Here is a 19,650-nt window from a genome sequence, read left to right on the forward strand (position 1 = left end):
ATGATTTAATGCTGTTTAAATGATAGAAAATATCCTGAGATTTTTGTAAAATTTACTGAGTACATTTTAATTATTTTCCCCCAAATTTTAAGTATAAATCAAAAATTCTTGGGAAGAAATATTTTCTTATCTCACACTTTGAAATTTATTGTATAAAAGCAAATGATAATTTGGAATTTATTGTGTTTATTGTGATAACTTCTAATTCTCTTTGTTTTAGAAATAATGTAATTGAATATTTTTGATAGAAATAATATTTCTTGTATTTCGATGTTACCTATTAGCTCACTTACATGAAATTGATACCTTTGTAACGGAGGCTATGGAAGCCTTAACAGTTATGCCTCAGTCTGTGGAAGAAATAGGTGATGCAAATTTGCAGTACAGTAAGCTGCAAGAACGGAAGCCAGAGGTGAGAATCACAAAGTGTATTTACTATATTTTTTCTATATTACTGGAGATGTTTAAATTAGTTAATGTTATGTGATTATTTAGAAATATTTAATCTGATCACATTATATCTAGGCAAGTCTGGGTATTCTGGTTTAACTGATTGGCTCAAGATCGTTCTTTATTCTCTGTTGGTGTAGTATAACAATAATTAGCATTGCTTCCAGAAGTATTTACAGCATCTTTTATGATGTAACATATTAAAGTAAGTGCAAACCTAAGTAGGTTATACTGTTCCCTTCAGGATTGTAGTTTTAGAATGCTAAGCTGTGTTGGTAGAGCTCACTTGGGGCTACACACATGCATGTATACACAAAGATGTGAAGTTCATAGTTAAACACAACGATGTGAGGTAATGATTCACAAAAACAGTGTTCAGAAGGCCAGAGCCCAGAATGAGCCAGCTACAGTTTTAGAAAACATGATGGGTGATATTTTGTTACTTTTAGGGTAAGAAGAAGAAACAATCACCACATGCTTTTGTGTGTTCTACCATATGACAGACTATAAAGATTAAGGATGGATAAAAGCATATACTTTTGTAGTAGAAGGAATTGATTAGAGAAGGAATGGTTATGAGCTGTTAGAGTTAACAAAATGTTAACTCACACACCTATGTACTCACTTGTTTGACACAGATTATCTTATGCATTCTGTGGTTTATGTTAATTAGTTTTGTAGCTGTGAACATGTTCTATTCTCATGGAATATGAATTCCTGAGTGTGTGAGTAAGAGAGAGTTGTTGGAGCAGATGGAGCAGACAAGAGATAGGTTGCAGAGGAACGTAAGGGAGAGTGAGTGTACTTGGTGAAAGTGTTGGTGTTGATTTCTAATTTCTCTCTTATAAAGCCGCTGGTAGTCAGTCATGAGGACTCCACCCTCCTGACCTTATCCTGATCATTTTGCAAAGATCCCATCAATAAGCACTGCAGTCAGATTGTCTCCACTGTCTTACCTCCTCACAATGGAAATTTAATTCCCAATATGAGTTTGTAGGGGGGAAAATATTGGCAAACTATAGCAAAGGTGAAATTGGACTGATGGGCAAAGGGCAAGGTCAACAGTTTCATTGGGAGTCCATCTTTGATTTGGATGTGGAGGTGCATACTGCATTGTGTGTTCACATATGGATATGATAGTCTCTGTTAAACTTTAAAAAATTATTTATTTGTTTTTATTGCAAAGTTGGATATCCAGAGAGGACAAGAGACAGAGAGGAAGATCTTCCGGCCTATGATTTACTCCTCAAGTGGCCACAGCAATCAGAGCTGAGCCAATCTGAAGCTAGGATCCCAGAGCCTCTCTGGATCTCCCACATGAGTGCAGGTCCCAAGGCTTTGGGCCATCCTCGACTGCTTTCCCAGGCCACAAGCAGGGAGTTGGATGGGAGGTGGGGCAGCGGGATTAGAACCAATGCTCGTATGGGAACGTACCATGTGCAAGGTGAGAACTTTAGCCACTAGGCTACTGTGCCTGGCCCCTCTGCTATACTTTTATTATATAGCACTTAAATGAAAAGCCAGCAACAAAATCCACAACAGAGAGAAAAATGGTAGATTTACAGCAGCATGAAGTTAAAATAACATGTTACATGATGACCAATGTGTTGCCAAAATGAGGAAAAAGAAAGTAAAAATATCTTGTTCAAGAAAATGGTCCTTCTACTTGACCCATGTGGCACTGAAAAAATAAGAGAAAGAAAATAAAAACCTTTTCTGAACAAATGACAATAAAAACAAAAATATTAAAACTCATGTGATACAGTCAGGGCAGTATTAAAAGACTCATAGTCAATGTTAGAATCCCCATTCACCCCAATTTTTACTGTCATCATTTGGCTTCCGTTCTCCTTCTTCTGCTATGGTACCAGCTGTTCTCTGCAGGCCCCAGTGGGCTGCAATATCCTCCATGTGCATCAGTGCTCGTCTTTTCCACTGAGAAGGACAAGTTCTCGCAGGCCCCAGGACCTGGGCTAGGTGTCCTGTGCCCCTCAGGACGCTCTGCCCGGGTGGCTCATGGGCCAGCACCCACCACCCCTGACTGGCATGGCTCACCTTACCTAGGAATCCACCAGTAGGTGTTGCAGCCTGGCTCTGTCCTGCTGTGGTTTTAGCTCCAGTCCTCCTTTACCAGGAATCTAGATTATTTCTATGTTTTTGCAATTGTTGATTGTGCTGCAATGAATGCAGTGGTGCAGGTTGCTTTCTCATGTACCTGTGTCAGATCTTTTGGATAAATTATCAGGAATGGGATTGCTGGGTCATATCATATATGAAAACTCACATAGTTGAGTTTTCAGTTGCCTTAGTGTTCTCCATAGTGACTTCCATAGAGGCTGCACCAACCTGCAGTCCCACCAACAGTGGAATAGGGTTCCTTTTGCCCCCACATCTTTGACAGCAGGTGTTGTTGGTAGTTTTCTGTATGTGGGCCATTCTCACTGGAGTTAAGTGGAACCTCAGTGTTATTTTTATTTGAATTTCCCTTATTGCTAGGGCTTGACCATTATTTTTTTTATATGTCTATTAGCCATTTGGATTTGTTCCTTTGAAAAGTATCTGCTCATTTCCTTTGGCCATTTCTTAACTGGTTTATTTTATTGTTATGGTTATTCTGGAGTTCTTTGTATATTGTGGATATTAGCCCCCTGTCTGTTGTGTAGTGTGCAAAGATTTTCTCCCACTCTGTTGGTTGCTTTTTTACTGTGTTGATTGTTTCATTTAGTGTGCTGAAACTTCTTAGTTTGGTGTAATCCCATTTCTTTTTTTGGTCTTGGCTGCCTGTACTTTAGTTAGTAACCATTGACTTTCATCCACAGTGATTAAAAAGCTGATTATTCTATACAAGTTAGGGCATTTCAGTTAGAAACCCCAAATTTAAGAGCTTGATTCTCTTCAGTTTTCCATTTCTTAATTAATTTTTCATGTTTTACTTTTTTCTAGGGGAATTCAATTAACATATAATCACTAATCTTAGTTTTTTTTTAAAGGCCTCATTAGTATTTTGTTGTGAATAAAACATCTAAATGAGACTGTTGCTTTGAGGAGTCACTATTATTGACTTTATGTATTCCTGGTTTTACTGAGTTCCATATTACTACTTTTATGACTTGTTTTAGCCTTATTATGCATTCTAACCTTAATTGAGTTTGTATATAAAAAATAGCATTAGAAAGTACTGATCCAGAAATCTAATGAATTATTTTAAAAGCAGAAATTATACTTTTCAGAAAGTAAGGCATGAAATAAAATTAAGCTAAATGAAATCCTGAAATTTCATAATGTAAGTTTCACATGCTTTTTAACATTTAGATTTTGCCCTTATTTCAAGAAGCTGAAGATAAAAACAAACTTTTACGAACTGTGGCAGGTGGAGGTTTAGATACAATTAGCAAGCTGAAAGCTAAATGGGACAAATTTGAGTTGATGATGGAAAGTCATCAACTCATGATTAAAGATCAGGTAAGAACATTTTAGTTATTTCATTAAAATGGAAATCATTTTTTCACATGCTCTTTGCCTATTTCTTTCGTTATACCTAAGGTTTTTATAAGAACTTTATACTATTATTGAAATTCATTTTCTTCATTATTTTTGAATCAAAATGCTATACATATACATATAAAACAATCATATATATGTGCTTTGTGAATACTTTGTTTAATAATTTCTTAGTTTTATCTTTTGTTAGTATAATATCTTTGTTAGTATAATGTTAGTATAATATCTTTAAAGTATAGTTGAAATCAACAATTTAAATAAGGCAATGCTTTGAGAAGTTATTAATACAAGTAAGGTAAAATTTTGCAATAAATTATTTAAACCCCATTTGGCTTATAGATTGAAGTGATGAAAGGAAATGTGAAATCACGCCTTCAGATCTATTATCAAGAACTGGAAAAATTTAAAGCTCGTTGGGATCAACTAAAACCTGGTGATGATATTATTGAAGCTGGCCAACATAATACTCTTGATAGAAGTGCAAAGCTAATAAAAGAGAAAAAAATTGAGTTTGATGATCTTGAAGTCATAAGGAAAAAGCTGGTGTATGTATTTTTTTTCATTAAAACTGGTAGTGCTCATTTTGAAAATTTTATTAAGCTAGAATTTTCTCATGTTTCTAGCTTATGCTTTTTATTATAATCCTCAGTAGCTTTAAATTTGAAATAAGTGTTTACATTATTATTGCCATATAATTTTGTTTTTCTTTCATTGTTATTATTATATCTTGATAATCTTTACGTAGTTGATCAGAGCACAAAGGGTCAAGGGTTCCCGGAAAGTGTGTAAGATCATTGTTTCCATGTTCTCTCTCTCTCTCTCTCTTTTTTTTTTTTTGTTATATCTGGGAGAAGTGGGGAGATAAAGAGAGAAACTCTACCCAGCCTCCCATCCATCCCAGGGTCCTCGTTGTGGGGCATGCTCTGAGAGCACTGCTCAAGTGGTTTTAATAGTTAAAGTTTTGTATTGCTGCTGATCTTGCCATTCCAAGCTAAATGAAATCTCTCCAGAATCCATTGGCTGACCTAGTTTCCCTTAGAGTCTCTGGTTTGCCCAGACTGACTGCCCACACGTGGTTGAGGTAGTGGATTGATTTGTTCTGTCCTCCGTCCTCTGTTATTGTACCAAGTGTCCTTGGCAGGCTCCAATGGGCTGCCATATCCTCCATGAGCAGTGCCATTTTTTCTTTTTAAAAAGATTATTAATTTGAAATTCAGAGTAACTTAGAGAATGGGATAAATGGAAGAATATCTTCCTACTGATAGTCTAGTACACAGTTGTCTGGGGTAGGCCAGGCTATAGCCACTAGCCAGAAACTCCAGTCAGGTTGCCAAAATGAGTAGGACAAGCTGTGGCATCTTAGCTATCATCTACAGCCTGCTGGATGTATCATCAGAAACTGAATTGAAAATACAGAGTAGTCTGGAGTTGAATCAGGCACTCCTGAGTGGAATATGGATGTGTCAGCAGTGAACCATTCCACTCTGCTATACTGCTTACTCTTAGGTGAGGAACAGTTTATCTTCTTTAACCCAACCATTTCAACTGCAGAAACTGTTCTCATATAAATCTATACTTGTATACAATCATGAATATATATGATATGTGCTATATGCATGAACTTTCCCTCTTAAGATATTACCAACTCAATTTTTACTCCTTTCGGTATAAAGCCCATATACATAAATAAAGACAGTCTCCCATTACTTTCTTCCCTCACTCTTACATGTACACAACTTTGTGTGGAATTTAGTTAGATAATTTAATATTTTTTGGTTTTTTAAAAGTCTAACATTAAGTATTTGTTTCTACAGTGATGATTGCCTTCATTTTGGACTAGAGGAGCCTAACTTCTCTTTGGCATATAGCATCTCTAAAGACATTGAGAACTGTGCACAAATTTGGACCCTGTATGAAGAATTTCAACAAGGATTTCAAGAAATGGCCAATGAAGATTGGATTACTTTTCGGTTAGATAACCCCCGCCCCCCCAAAAAACCCACAGTATTTATATTGTACAATTTGATAGTGGTTTTTTTTTGAGGTGTGAGGTATATTTTTGTTATTTTGTAGGACCAAGACTTATCTGTTTGAAGAATTTTTGATGAATTGGCATGACAGATTGAGGAGGGTTGAAGAACATTCAGTAATGACAGTAAAATTACAATCAGAAGTTGATAAGTATAAGGTAGGATTGTTTTATTTACTAATTAAACATTATACTTGCATCTTTTATTATGTTATTATATAGTGAGTGAGCCAGACTTTTAATATACAGTGTTTTAGTTAAATTAATCTATTACATGAGAAAGATAGGAAATATAGACTAAACCATAGAAATAGATCTTTCTGTTGTCAGTGGAAACAAAGCTGTGACTAAGAAATATATAGTTAAGGTTATAAGTTACAGTGTTTCTTAGTGCAGTGTGAGTCATATACTAATATAATAAAAATAGAAATATTTTGCCTCATGTCTTAAAATATAATAAACCACAAATGGAAATTTACATATTTCTGTAGCAATGATTACTAAAAATATTATATAATTCTGTTTAAGAATGTGATTTCATTATTATTAAAATTAGTAATTAAAAATTTGATAGCTAATGACAAAAATAACGTATATTTTGCAAATTTATATAAACATATAATACACCTTTTTGTTTTTGTTCTTTTTAAAACAACAGGCTGCCATTCCTATATTGAAATATGTGAGAGGGGAACATCTTTCTCCAGATCACTGGCTTGACCTTTTTCGTCTACTTGGCCTTCCAAGGGGGACCAGTCTAGAAAAATTATTGTTTGGTGATCTACTCAGAGTAGCTGATACAATTGTAGCCAAAGCTTCAGAACTTAAAGTAAGAGTCACTTTAATAAATTTCCTATAAGCCTTACTCTTGTTAATACATAATTCTGCTTCTTTTTCTGTTGTTTAAGGAAACAGATTTTTTTTCTTGCCTTAAGGTAATAACACTGTTTCATTGTTCTTATATAAATAATGTGGCTGAATCTGCCTACTGCTGTTTACAGGAGTTTATAAAGACCATAATACAGACTCCTTCTTTGAGAGAGAAAAAAAAGGAAATACAAAATAGTCTTCTGTTAAGAAGACTCAATTTTAATGAAAAAAATAACCCTTAGCCTTAGATTGGCTTAATATCATATGATATATTATAAATAGGAATTATGGTATATAAAGATGCACAAAACTGGACCAAGGACAAGCTTGGCCAGTCATGTTGAGAGTAAATCTCATGTACAATTAGAACTTGTCACAGATCTATCATAATTGACAGACTTTTCTGTGTTTTGTTTTGGTCATTCAGTATAACACTGTGATGACTCTGGGTATCAGATTATTCATCTTTTTCATCTCCAAAGTGCTAACTTTAATTTTTTTTCAGTAATCTAGGAACAAACATTATTCTAGTATGAGAAGTTATGAAGGATACTACTTGGGTTGGCATTGTGACATGACAAATTAAGCCATTACCTGCAACACTGACCTCTTATAGGGGTTAAAGTTTAAGCCTTGGATGCTCTGCTACTGACCCAGCTCTCTGCTAACCTAGATGGCCCAAGGACTTGGCCTTTGCATTCCCATGCAAGACCCAAATGAAGTTCTATAGGCTTGACTTTGGCCTGGCCTATCCCTGGCTGTTATGGCCAGGGAGAGGAAGATGAAACTCTTTCCACCCTCTCTCCCTCTCTGCAACTTTATCTTTCATATGAATAAATCAATCTTATAAGTAAATCAAAGTGATTTGAGAGATAACTCTACCTTAAATGTGTTAGAATTCACAATAAGATCACAATAACATTTAATAAATTACATTCTTCTCATCTTATTTTTTGATCTACAAAACGATGTAAGTCATATAGTTTGTATTTCATAACAGATGCTTGAATTTTGTGCTTTTATTTTTTTACAAGATTATGTTTTATTGGAAAGACAGATCAGATTCACAGAGAGAAGCAGAGACAGAGCAAAAGATCTTTAATCCACTGGTTCACTCTCCAAGTGGCCACAAAGACTGGAGTAGAGCTGATTGTAAGGCAGGATCCATGGACTTCTTCCAGGTCTCCCACATGGGTGCAGGGCCCCAAGGCTTTAGGTTATCCTCCACTGGTTTCCCAGGTTTTAAGCAGGGAGCTGGATGGGAAGTGGAGCATCCGGGACAAGAACTGGTACCCAAGTGGGATGCTTGCAAGGTGAAGATTTAGCCACTGAGTCATCATACTGGGCCTGTGCTTTTATATTCTATAAAATGAAAAAACCATAAGGCCACTATATATACTTTGATCACATGCAATTTTTATACAATATTTTACAACTTTCTTGGATTATATATTAAAATATATATTTAATTTTTTTGCTCTAATGTGAAAAGCCAGATACAAATGTTTTGTTATAAGGTATATTTATCCTTATTTCTTTATGTGATACTTAATGTTGAGATAACAAATATGAATGTTTTGTATTAAATAGGATTTAAATAGTCGAGCTCAAGGTGAGGTGACAATCAGAGAAGCTTTACGTGAACTTGATCTGTGGGGAGTTGGAGCCGTGTTTACACTGATTGATTATGAAGACAGCCAAAGTCGAACCATCAAGCTAATTAAGGACTGGAAAGATACAGTAAATCAGGTTGGAGATAACAGATGCCTTCTTCAGTCCTTAAAGGATTCCCCTTATTATAAAGGATTTGAAGACAAAGTGTCAATTTGGGAAAGAAAACTTGCAGAATTAGATGAGTACCTGCATAATTTAAATCTTATTCAGAGAAAGTGGGTATATTTGGAGCCCATTTTTGGCCGTGGAGCATTGCCAAAAGAACAGACACGCTTCAACAAAGTTGATGAAGATTTCAGGTTAGTATAATTAATTAAGACCTAGATACATATGATAGGTTTTTTAATTTGTATTGTGTGTTGGTTTCTGCAAGCTGGTTACTTTCACGTGATTGATACTGTGTTTGCTTTCAGCCTCTTTTTCCAGTGTATTCAAGCTATTTCTCTCATTCAAGCATTTACTTCTTGAACTAATATGATATAGTTTCTGTCTTTACCATTCTACTTAAACAATATGTTCTTCCTAAAGACCACAATTACTTTCTTATGTTACATGCAATGGAGAGTTTTTGTTTTTTGGTTTCCCTCATTGCTGGTATTTCACTTTGAGCATTCCTTTCTTCGTGGGTTTGGTGGTACTGTCATTGTGTGGTTTTTGGAATGTCTGCCTGGTTCTGTTTCTGCCCCATCCAAACCTTCATGTGAGGACCTGTTGCAGACTTTAGATTTAAGTTGTTTTCTCATTCTGTATTCGTTCCCTAGGTATTCTTCGCATTGCTTCAGTTTGCTTTGCTTTGCTGAATTCTCATATTTTTTTTAAATGTTTTGTCCTTATTTCTTGTCACCTACACTTCCAATCTACACAGGACTTTCAATGAACAGATCAAAACTGAACTCTTGATTTTACCCTGTATAACCCTTTCTTATAAATCTTTTCTCCTTTTGCTTCTTATGTCAATAAATATTACTAATTGCTAGAGAGCAGAAACATGCAGGTTGTTTTGATATATTCCTTTCCCTCCACTTTCAAATTCATTGTTACCAAATTTTGTTTATTTTAGCCAACTTAATATTTTTTTTAAAGATTTATTTTTATTATTTTTTATTGGAAAGGCGGATATACAGAGAGGAGATACAGAGAGGAAGATCTTCCGTCCGATGATTCACTCCCCAAGTGAGCCGCAACGGCCGATACTATGCCAATCCAAAGCCAGGAGCCTCTTCCGGGTCTCCCACGCGGGTGCAGGGTCCCAAAGCTTTGGGCTGTCCTCGACTGCTTTCCCAGGCCACAGGCAGGGAGCTGGAAGGGAAGCGGGGCTGCCGGGATTAGAACCGGCGCCCATATGGGATCCCGGGCGTGCAAGGCGAGGACTTAACCACTTGTGCCACCGTGCCGGGCCCAGCCAACTTAACATTTTTTGAATTAAACATCTTTTTATATCTCTTCTTCTGTTCCATTCTAAAATTGCTTTGTCTGTCACTTCTGACTTGCTCTTGTCATCTCTAGTAAGTTTTTCATTTTCTTTTTTTTAAAATCATTTTTATTTTCCAAGTTACATTTTTGTAAGTATAGAGTTTCTGCCCTTTCTCCCTTTACATTTCACCACCTACCATCCTCCCCCCACATTATTACAGTAATTTTTCATACAACAGAATAATTAAAAAATGTAGTTTCAGCCTTTTTAAATTTTGCTTCAATAAGGATAACTCCACAATAGCTTTTCATTTTTCTAAAGATAAAGTATGGTCTGTGTTCAGTTCATTTAGAAAGCCTTGTGTAGGTCTCTCTGTCTCGCTCTCTTTTTTGCTTGCTATAGCCTGTTGTTTCTTATATATGAGAGAGCTTTAACAAGTTCATCAGAAATTCATATTAGCTTCCCCAAAATCCTGGAGCTCTTGTTACCTAGCCCTTTTACAAGATCTCTGCTTTCCCTACTAATCACTTTTTAAATTTTATTTGTTGATTTTATCTCGGCTTTAACTACTTCTTAAAGAACTCCTAGGTTATAAGTTGCCCTGTTAGTCAGTTTAACAATAGTTTATACTTTTTCTTATTATGATGTGCTCTAATTTTAATGAAATCTTTTGAGGAATTATTTAATGTCTTAATCTTTCAAGGGTGTAATGTCATATTGTTATTTTAACAATATTATATCTAAATAGATGAAAAAGTAAATGTCTTAGTATTCCTCAGCCAATAACTGTTAAAATAGTTGTAAAAATAATTTATTTTTATTTTTAGATCAATAATGACTGACATTAAGAAGGACAATAGAGTTACAACATTAACTACTCATGCAGGAATCAGAAATGCTCTACTAACAATACTTGACCAGCTTCAGAGGTGTCAAAAATCATTAAATGAATTTCTGGAAGTATGTTTTTTTTTCCCTTTTTCCTTGTTTTTTTTTTTTTTTAAGCAATTCTCTGTGTACTAAATTGCAAAGTATTGATCTTAGTTAATGGAAAAAATAAAGCTGTTCTTTTTGTTCTAAATTTTATTAGGAAAAACGCTCAGCATTTCCCAGATTTTATTTCATTGGTGATGATGACTTATTGGAAATACTGGGCCAATCTACTAACCCATCAGTGATTCAGTCTCACCTCAAGAAATTATTTGCTGGTAGGAGTCAATATTTATTTGATCAATATTTATTAAGCTTCAATCATCTGCCAGGCATAGTAGATTGCTGGGGATAGAGTATAGCATAACATACAGCTCATACACTTAAAAAGCTTGTAGTTTAATGGGGATACAGGCTTGCAAATTAGCAAGTGTAATTCTGTCTGACAGTTCCTATGTGCCATCACTGCCATAGTTGCATTTATGAAGAAATTTAGCTTACTTTTGTGGCATCATGGAAAAAGCTACATCTTTGGGAAGATTTGAACATGCGTAAGGTTTAGTTAGGAGAAAGGTAGGTGGTCAGATTAAATAAGCTATGTTGAAACTTCAGAATGAAGGAGAATTATGCCCTTCGTTTGTTGAGTTTAAGACTGCCTGAAAGATACTTTCACGGAAATACCCAAAGGGCGGTTATCATTATCAGAGAAACCCAAGGTGAGGATGTAGAATTAGGTTTCATGTGTATAGTGTTAAAAAATTAAGCTATGGAAATACGCGAAATTTCTTGGGAAAAGTGTAGAGTAATTGTCATGTACTTTGATGTGATTAAGTCACTTTATTTGGGTCTGTATTAATGGCAAATGGAAATAATGATTATTATTTTCTCACAATACTTTATTTTTTTGATAAGACTGATATTTGTAACATTCACTTTAATAAGTAGAATTTTTTTGAGGCTGGTGCTGTGGCATAGTGAGGAAGTCCTCTACCTCTTGCACCAGCATACTATATTGGCTGGAATTCGTGTCCCAGGTCTTCCACTTCTAGTCCAGCTTGTTGTTTAAAATGTGGGAAGGCAGCAGAGGATGGCCCACATCCTTGGGCTCCTGCCCCCAAATGGGAGCCCCAGAAAGACTCGGGGCTCCTGGCTTCAGATTGACTCAGCTCCATGCATGGTGCCCTTTGAGGAGTGAGCCACTGAATGGAAGATCTCTCTCACTGTCTCTCTTTCTTGCTGTAGCTCTACCTTTTGAACAAAGAGAAAATAAATCTCAAAGAAATAAAGTTTTTCAAAATCTTCACTTTTAATCGGGTATCATCAAACCAAAGCTGGTGGACCAAATCTGGCTTATTGCCTATTATTATTTAAAAAGTTTCACTGTCAGTTATGTCTGTTAGTTTACGTATCTATAGCTGCTTTTGTTCTGAATATAGAGTAGTTCACACATTGCCCATATAACATATAAATCCAAAGTATTTGTTCTCTAGTCTCAGAAATATTTGCTGACACCTGTGTAGCAGTTATTTATTGTATGAAATTTAGTTTGTATATGTTGCAATACTAACTTAAGGATTTTTTTCCCAAAAGATTAAACTGAAGTAACATGTTTAAATTTTTTTATATACTACAAAGTGATATGCAAATTCAGGGGGAAGTTTTATTTACCCTTCTCCCTTTCACTTTGTGTTTGGTGTCTAAACTACAGATGCTGTATGTATTGACTGGTTTGACTGCTTATCTAGAAATTATTTCTGCTTTATTCAAAGCTAATTTTATTGATCTGTAAGTTACATACAACTTAGTGATTATATTCTAAGTATTCCATTTGATAATTTGATGAATTTTGACGAGGAACTACATCTGTGTAACAACTCCCAGTAATGTATAAATCACCCCAGAAGGTTCCATCGTATCTCTAGTCATTCTTAAATGCCTCTTGCCATTGCACTCTGCCTGAGCAAAGCATCTATCTGCTTTCTATCACTGTAGATAAGTTTTCATTGTTTCCAGAGTTTCTTGTAGTGGAATCATCTGCATGTAGTATATTTGGCTGATCTTTCTCATTGTAATATTTTTTCAGGTGACCACAACTTTATATAATTCCATTGTATTGCTTAGCTGTATACTATTGTTTAAATATACTATACTTAATTTATTTACCTGTTGATGAGCCATTGGATTATTTCCAGTTTTTGGCTAATATAAATAAAGGCACTGTGAACAATCGTACTCAAAGTCATTTTTGTGTAGTCATGTATTTTTATTTCTATTAGGTATATATCTAGTTGTAGGTTTCTATGTCATAAAGTAAGTGTTTAACTTCCTGTAAGATACTGCTGAATTATATTTCCAGGAATATTGTTACATTTTATGCTCCCCTCAGGAGTGTGTGAGAGTTAGAAGAGTTCTTACTGACTGGTAGACATTAGTTTATTAGGGTTGCCAGAAATTCTGGATAATGTTAAGAATGAATGAACACATAAACATCTGAGTACCTAAATAAAAACTATGAGTAAATCATGACATTTGATGATATTAGTAATAAGTGCTTCAGATTAGTAAACAGACTATCCACCAGGAGTGGTTTTTTTCCTATGTAGGACTTTAAATTACACTGCTTTATATTTTATGTGATAGGAGCTATTATTCTGTTATATTATGTTGCATAGTTTATTTGTACAAATATGTGATATGCACATGCCATGTTTAATAATTATTCTTTAATCCTTTTCTATTTAAATTATGTTACGAATATTACAGGTATTAACAGTGTATGTTTTGATGAGGAATCAAAACATATAACTGCAATGAAATCCTTAGAGGGTGAAATTGTACCTTTTAAAAACAAAGTTCTTCTATCAAATAATGTAGAGGTAAGTGATTCTTTTCCAAGTATTAAAATAAGAGCTGTAGGAACTGTGCATCAAAAATAAGTTCATCAGTTTAGGACAAAGTAGGTGGCTTTATGTCTCTAAGGAAACTTGTAATTACTGGTTACACTCAGTGTACTTTTATGTTGAAAAGAATATGGGCTTTTAGTCTTTGGAAAGCTATTTGGAATTGTGAACAGAACTAAGACTTGGAAACAAAAAGACTTGGATATTAATCTTAGCTGTGATGAATTAGCTCTGTTATAGTCTAAGTTTTCTTAAGTTTCAAATCTTATCTGTTGCAAAGACTGAATTAAAAATTAAGTGAGATAATCACCTTTAACATATTAAATTTTACTTCTCTTCACTCTTTTTTTTTTAAATTAATTTTTATTTGAAAGGTAGAGAGAGAGCAAGCAGTATTTCTTTTTATATTTATTTTATTTTTGATTATGTTTACATAGTTGAGAATGATGAATGCCCATGTGCATTACTGATTAGGGTGGGGAACAGTTGAGAATTAGGGGACAGTGGATGAGAGCATTGTTGGTATATTTTTTTATTTCTAATATTTTTTTATTTCTATATCTGGAGGAAGCGGGGAGAGAAGGGGAGAAGCTGCACCTAGCATCCTAACTGCATCAGTGCCTGGGGATGGGGAACGTCCACCTAGTGTCATCCCAGTGTCCCCGATACGGAACATAGTCCACCTTAGAGTCTCCATTCACCCAGATATTTGTTGTCAATCCTTGGCTTGGGTAATTGTCCAGATTGTTCTGTCTTCTGCTATGGTACCAGAAAGTCAATGGACTTTTATATCCTCCATGTGCATCTCGGTGTGCTGTCCACTGCTCTGTCTTAGCCATTGAGGAGGCCCAGTCCTGACACAGGCACTGCATAGTTAGTCCACAGATCCTGTGATTCTCCCAGTGATTGGGGTTCTGGTCCAGTGGTCCAGTTGGGGGAATACCTAAAGAAACCCTGTCTGAGGTATCCCAGACCTGCCTTGTGTGTGCTTACCAGTACAGGATCTGGCTCAGTCTGTCACCCACATCAGCCAACTCAAACTGTCAGTTCCAGTTGCTGATTCAGTTCTGTCTCCAGCCCCATCTCTTATACAAGCCAAACTACACATTTGGCCGACACATACATCAGCAGAAATGTAGTGTAGTTGGAGCAACCCCCTGTAGCCTTCACTAGGCCTGCCTCCAGCCTTGGATCCTGTGCTTGCCAGTGTGTGTGGCAGACAGACCCAGTCTTTTCCACATCCCATTCAGCTCTCGTATACATGCATGGGCATTGGAGCCTAGCTTCACCTAGCCAACTCCATACTCCAGCCCACATGCATGCCAGCCCATGCCATCGCCCGTCCCCAGCTCTGGTTTTCATGCTCAGTAGTGGGAGTTACAGCCCATCAATGAAGTGCCTACTGTTACCTACTGGGCCCAATCCCAGTCCTTGCTCTTGCTCCATACAGGTGGTTCTATAATCTAGCTTGACAAGGCTTGCCCACATTCTCAGCATGTGCCAGCTGATGCTGTGGCAAACCCCAACCAGCTTGCACTTACTCTGCCTCATGCGTGCACCAATGGATACAGTCAGTTGGCCTAGCCTGGCTCTTCCTCTAACCCAGTTCACATGCAGGCCAACAGGTGTTGTAGCCCTGAGCAGCCTCGTCCACCTCTGGTCTCAGTTCTCAACTCACCAATGGAACCAGCAGCCCAGTGGGGTGCCCACACTGTCCCACTACCGCTTCCCCGCCCCCAGTCTGTGTGCTGTGGTCCATTCTGGTATGTTGCATGGCTCACCTCACCTCAGCATTTGCTGGCAGGTGTTGTAGCATGGCCAAGCCCAGCCGGCCTCCAGTTCCAGCTCTTATTGATGGGAGCTACAACTTAGCCCAACCCATTAAGCCCCCAATCTCAGCCTTAATGTGAACTGACTGGTGTTGTATTCTGCAAGACAGCCCTGCCTGTCTTGCATCCCATCCTGGTTCTTGGATCTGACAGTGGGTGTTATGAACTGGCCCTGCCAGCCTGCCCTTAGACCTGACCCATGCATATGCCAGTGGGTCTGGGCTGCTCCCAGCCTTTGTTCTTGTGCTCACCCACAGGGACTGCATTGTGACAGAGGAGTTCCCCAAGCTCCTATCAGGTTTCTTCTCAGTGACATCTTACTTGCACTGCTGAGTCTTTGGTCCAGGCTGACTTATTCCACCAGCTCACACCATTCTGGTTCTTACAGTTGGGTGCTACAGCCGTGTCAAACCTGGTCCATGCCCAGTCACAGCTCTCCTGTGGTTCAGCAAGTGATGAGACCTAGTCAAGCTTGTATTATAACCACTCTGGTTCTCACGAACACCAGCAGGTGTTGGAGCTTAACCCAGTCTGGCACACCCCAGACCCAGCCCACACCCATGCTGAGGGCCATTGCATTTATGTCCAACCTAGATTGCTACCCCCATTCCAGCTTTCATGCTCATCAGTGTGAACCACAACCCAGCAGGAAAGTATCCGTAGGTTCCCAACCATGCCTGTTCTCAGCCAGAGATACTGCACATGCTTGTGAATGCTCTTATTCAGCCTGCTCAATCCATCACCAGTCTTGGCCTTTGCCATAGGATGCTGCGTCCTGACCTGGCCTGTCCCTCCCTCAGTCTGAACTCTCACTGGCTGTTAATGGAGCCTAGCCTTGCCCAGTCTGCCCCAACCCCTTAGCTTAGCCCAGCATGACCTGCTCTCCAGCATGGCTTCTGCACATGATAGTGTGCTGAGGTTTGGCTTGGCCCTGCCCAATTCATTGCCACCCTCCCGCCCGCTCCCAGATCCAACCAAGACACTTGCTAATGAGTGGAGCTGCATTGCCCTGGCTGACCAACACCCATGCCTGAATCGTGTAGTCACCAGCAAGAGCTATGGCCTACCAAGGGAGTTTTCTAAGTTCTCCAACCTGGCCCACTGCTAGACCCAGATTTCACTTGTGCCAGCAGGTGTTAGGCTCTTACCTGGCATAGTTTGTCCCCTCTGTCTCGGCCTTTTTGTGAGTTGGTGGATGTTGTCTATCCCACACCACACCATGTTTTTGAGTGCACCTTTTACTGCTGCAACCTGGTCCAGCCTTCTCTATCTTCACTATCCCCAGCTCTGGTGCAAAGCAACAGACGTTGTAGTTCCACAGGGGTGATCTACATATCCACCACAGAATCTTGTCTGCAGACCTGGTTCCCTCGCGTGCTCTCAAGTGTCATGGTCCACCCTAACATTCCTAACATTACCCGTGCTCCTTTCTGACACTCACTGGTGGGTACTATGACCTAGCTCTGCCAGGTAGATCCCCCCGCCTTAGCTTTAGTGTGTGCTGGCGGGTGGTGGTTGGCAGTGGTTGGTGCTAACTATCCCAACTAAGGTCTCCCATGTGGACAGGTGCATTAGTCTGACCCATAAGGGTCATGTAGTTCCCCCTCCAAACTTCTTGGTCTCAGCCACCTCGCTTACCTGTAAGTACTGTGGCCCTGTCAGTGAAAGTCCCTCAGAAGTCATTTTTTACCTGCTACACACTCTCTCAGCTGTCCTCCCTCCCACAGATACCCCTCCCCACTTGCCTGAGCAATGCACAGTTCCTGCACCTGGAAGCACATGGTTTCCCTAGTTTAGTATTCTGAAGTCTAGTCTTCCAGTGTGTGGTATGCTCGCCTGGAGCTCTGCCCACCCACTAGGGTCCCAAGCTCCTGGCACTTGTGCTGGCCTGGGACCTTACCCCTCCTTCCACTCAAGATATAAGCCCATTCGAAGTTTCCCAAGCCTGCATGCCAATGTGCTAACCTAGGGCTTTCCCTCCCCTCCCTCATACCTGCTTGGGACCAAGCATATGGGGAAATTCCTAGGCTCTCAGGTCCCAGCACATCCCCGCTGGCGCCATCCCTCAGAACCCCTGCAAGCCCACACCTCCAGGCTCTCACAACCCTGCTGCTTGTGTCGCACAAAGGCCACTTCTCTTCATTCTTTAAAACACAAATTGTATAAAATCATTTGGGTGAAGAAGTACACCTGAAACTAGTCCATTTGTGGAACACCTCTTGATGAACTGGTTCTACAGTAAATCTGTCAGAATCAACAGGCAGTAATTGGAATCACAATTGAATTGCAATTTTCAGGTTCAAATATTAATCTTCTGATTAGAATACAGGACCCATGCTTTCTTAGGTGCATATCTGTAAAGCCCAGCAAAATGTCTCTTTTTAGTTAGGCCTCACCATCTTGTTGGATAATGAATATATACATCAGGTGAATGAAAATATGAAATTTGCTAAGTAGTTTCCTTGTTAATAGTTTTGTTGTTTTCATTTCTGTAGATTTTTTTTTAATGGAGGGGGCAGCGGGTGAGGGCAACAGCAAGAGAAAGAACTCATTTTAGCAATAGAACTAGCATAGTTATTCCAAAAAAGGAAGCAGTGAGGCTCTGGAAGCTCTTGCAGCGAGCAGAGACAGTGGTTGTGTTGCCTTGAATTGAGAAGACAGATTATTGCCCTTTACTTTGGTGATTTTTGAGTTGGATTAAGGTTCATGCTGCTTTAATACTAGAAAGTGCCGTTCAGGTGAAATAAGAAAAGGAGTAGCACTTAGAATTAATTTAATAGTGATGAAAAACTAAATTATAGTTTTTGCCTTTATATTTTGTTGCAGCAGTATTCTCTAAATGGTGATTTTAAAAATATTCATTGCTATTTTCATTGGTCATTATTTTTAACTTTACATGTAGTTTATTATTTTTATCTTTATTAAGTGAATTGATAAATGTAATTTTGACTGTGAAGTAAACCTTCCACATAATGGAGTTCATTCTGAAGAAGTGTGATTTTTGTTTGACATAATGTTGAAATTAATGGTCTAATTGTACAATGTTCATATTATGTTTGTGTGGATATACTAGCCACGATAATAATAGCTTACTGTAAATTTGAGTTTTCACCTTGTTATTTCAAGAGGTTAAAAAGTCATATTTTTTTCAAATTAATGAGCTTTTTAATACAATATTTATATACCATATAACCCTCCTTGGGAGTCTGAAGAGTCAGTAAGAAACCACCTCCTGTTGATAAATAAAAGACTAGGGTCAGTCAATAGTTTGCATATTTGTTTTCTCACTTATTTACCATATTCTAATTTTGTTTTCAGGCTTGGTTAAATGATTTGGCCTTAGAAATGAAGCAAACCTTGAAGGAATTGTTGAAAGAATGTGTTACTACTGGGCGAAGTTCACAAAGTGCAGTAGATCCTTCTCTATTCCCTTCACAGGTAAGAGGGCTTATGTCAGGAGTGTAAGCAGGCACGGTGTCCACGAAAGAACCCTGACCGCAGGTTAGGGCTCAGAGAAATAGGTCTGTGTTCTGTTTTAATAGTTAGCATGGACAGTTTCTTAACTGCTAGATCTCTGTCACTCCTCTATCTATAATTTTGACTTACAAGTGAATAGATAAGTTAAAAAGGAAAAGGGAGTAGGAAGTAGAGTAACTGATACTTGAATCAACACTCACATGAGATGCCAACTGTGCAGGCACCGGCTCTATTCATTATGCCACAACTCAGACACCATGTTTTTATTATTATTATTATTATTATTTTGAAAGGTAGTACAAAAGGGAATGAGAGAGTAGGTGGGAACCATGGGGAGAGAAAGAGATTTTCCATTTGCTGGTTGCCTCCCCAGCTGCTCACAATAGCACTGCTGTCTCAGGTTGAAACCAAGAAACAGAGGTTCCATTTGGGCTTCTCATGTGGGTACCAGATCCCCAAGTGCCATCTGCTGCCTCTCAGAGTTGACGAAGCTGGTTTAGATTCAGAGGTGTGACCTGGGCCCCTGCAGTCCGATTTATAATATGGTTGTCCCAAGCAGTAACTTAACATGTTGTA

General features: G+C 38.1%; 1 protein-coding gene across 2 annotated transcripts in view; it reads left to right on the top strand.

Annotated features, from left to right (window-relative positions):
- The window catches only part of DYNC2H1 (dynein cytoplasmic 2 heavy chain 1), a 251,035-nt gene that overhangs the window by 35,886 nt on the left and 195,499 nt on the right, over positions 1–19,650 (top strand). For both annotated transcript variants that reach the window (XM_040976872.1, XM_040976873.1), the window contains exons 20-30: positions 285–412; positions 3,763–3,912; positions 4,291–4,496; positions 5,766–5,921; positions 6,025–6,139; positions 6,639–6,809; positions 8,441–8,823; positions 10,766–10,898; positions 11,029–11,146; positions 13,632–13,744; positions 18,916–19,035. In XM_040976872.1, coding sequence (XP_040832806.1) covers positions 285–412; positions 3,763–3,912; positions 4,291–4,496; positions 5,766–5,921; positions 6,025–6,139; positions 6,639–6,809; positions 8,441–8,823; positions 10,766–10,898; positions 11,029–11,146; positions 13,632–13,744; positions 18,916–19,035 — 1,793 coding nt within the window. The remainder of the gene's footprint in view (positions 1–284; positions 413–3,762; positions 3,913–4,290; positions 4,497–5,765; positions 5,922–6,024; positions 6,140–6,638; positions 6,810–8,440; positions 8,824–10,765; positions 10,899–11,028; positions 11,147–13,631; positions 13,745–18,915; positions 19,036–19,650) is intronic.

This window comes from Ochotona curzoniae, unplaced genomic scaffold (genome assembly GCF_017591425.1).
Source record: "Ochotona curzoniae isolate NIBS_2020 unplaced genomic scaffold, NIBS_Ocur_1.0 contig_2723, whole genome shotgun sequence".
In the NCBI taxonomy this organism is placed as follows: domain Eukaryota; kingdom Metazoa; phylum Chordata; class Mammalia; order Lagomorpha; family Ochotonidae; genus Ochotona; species Ochotona curzoniae.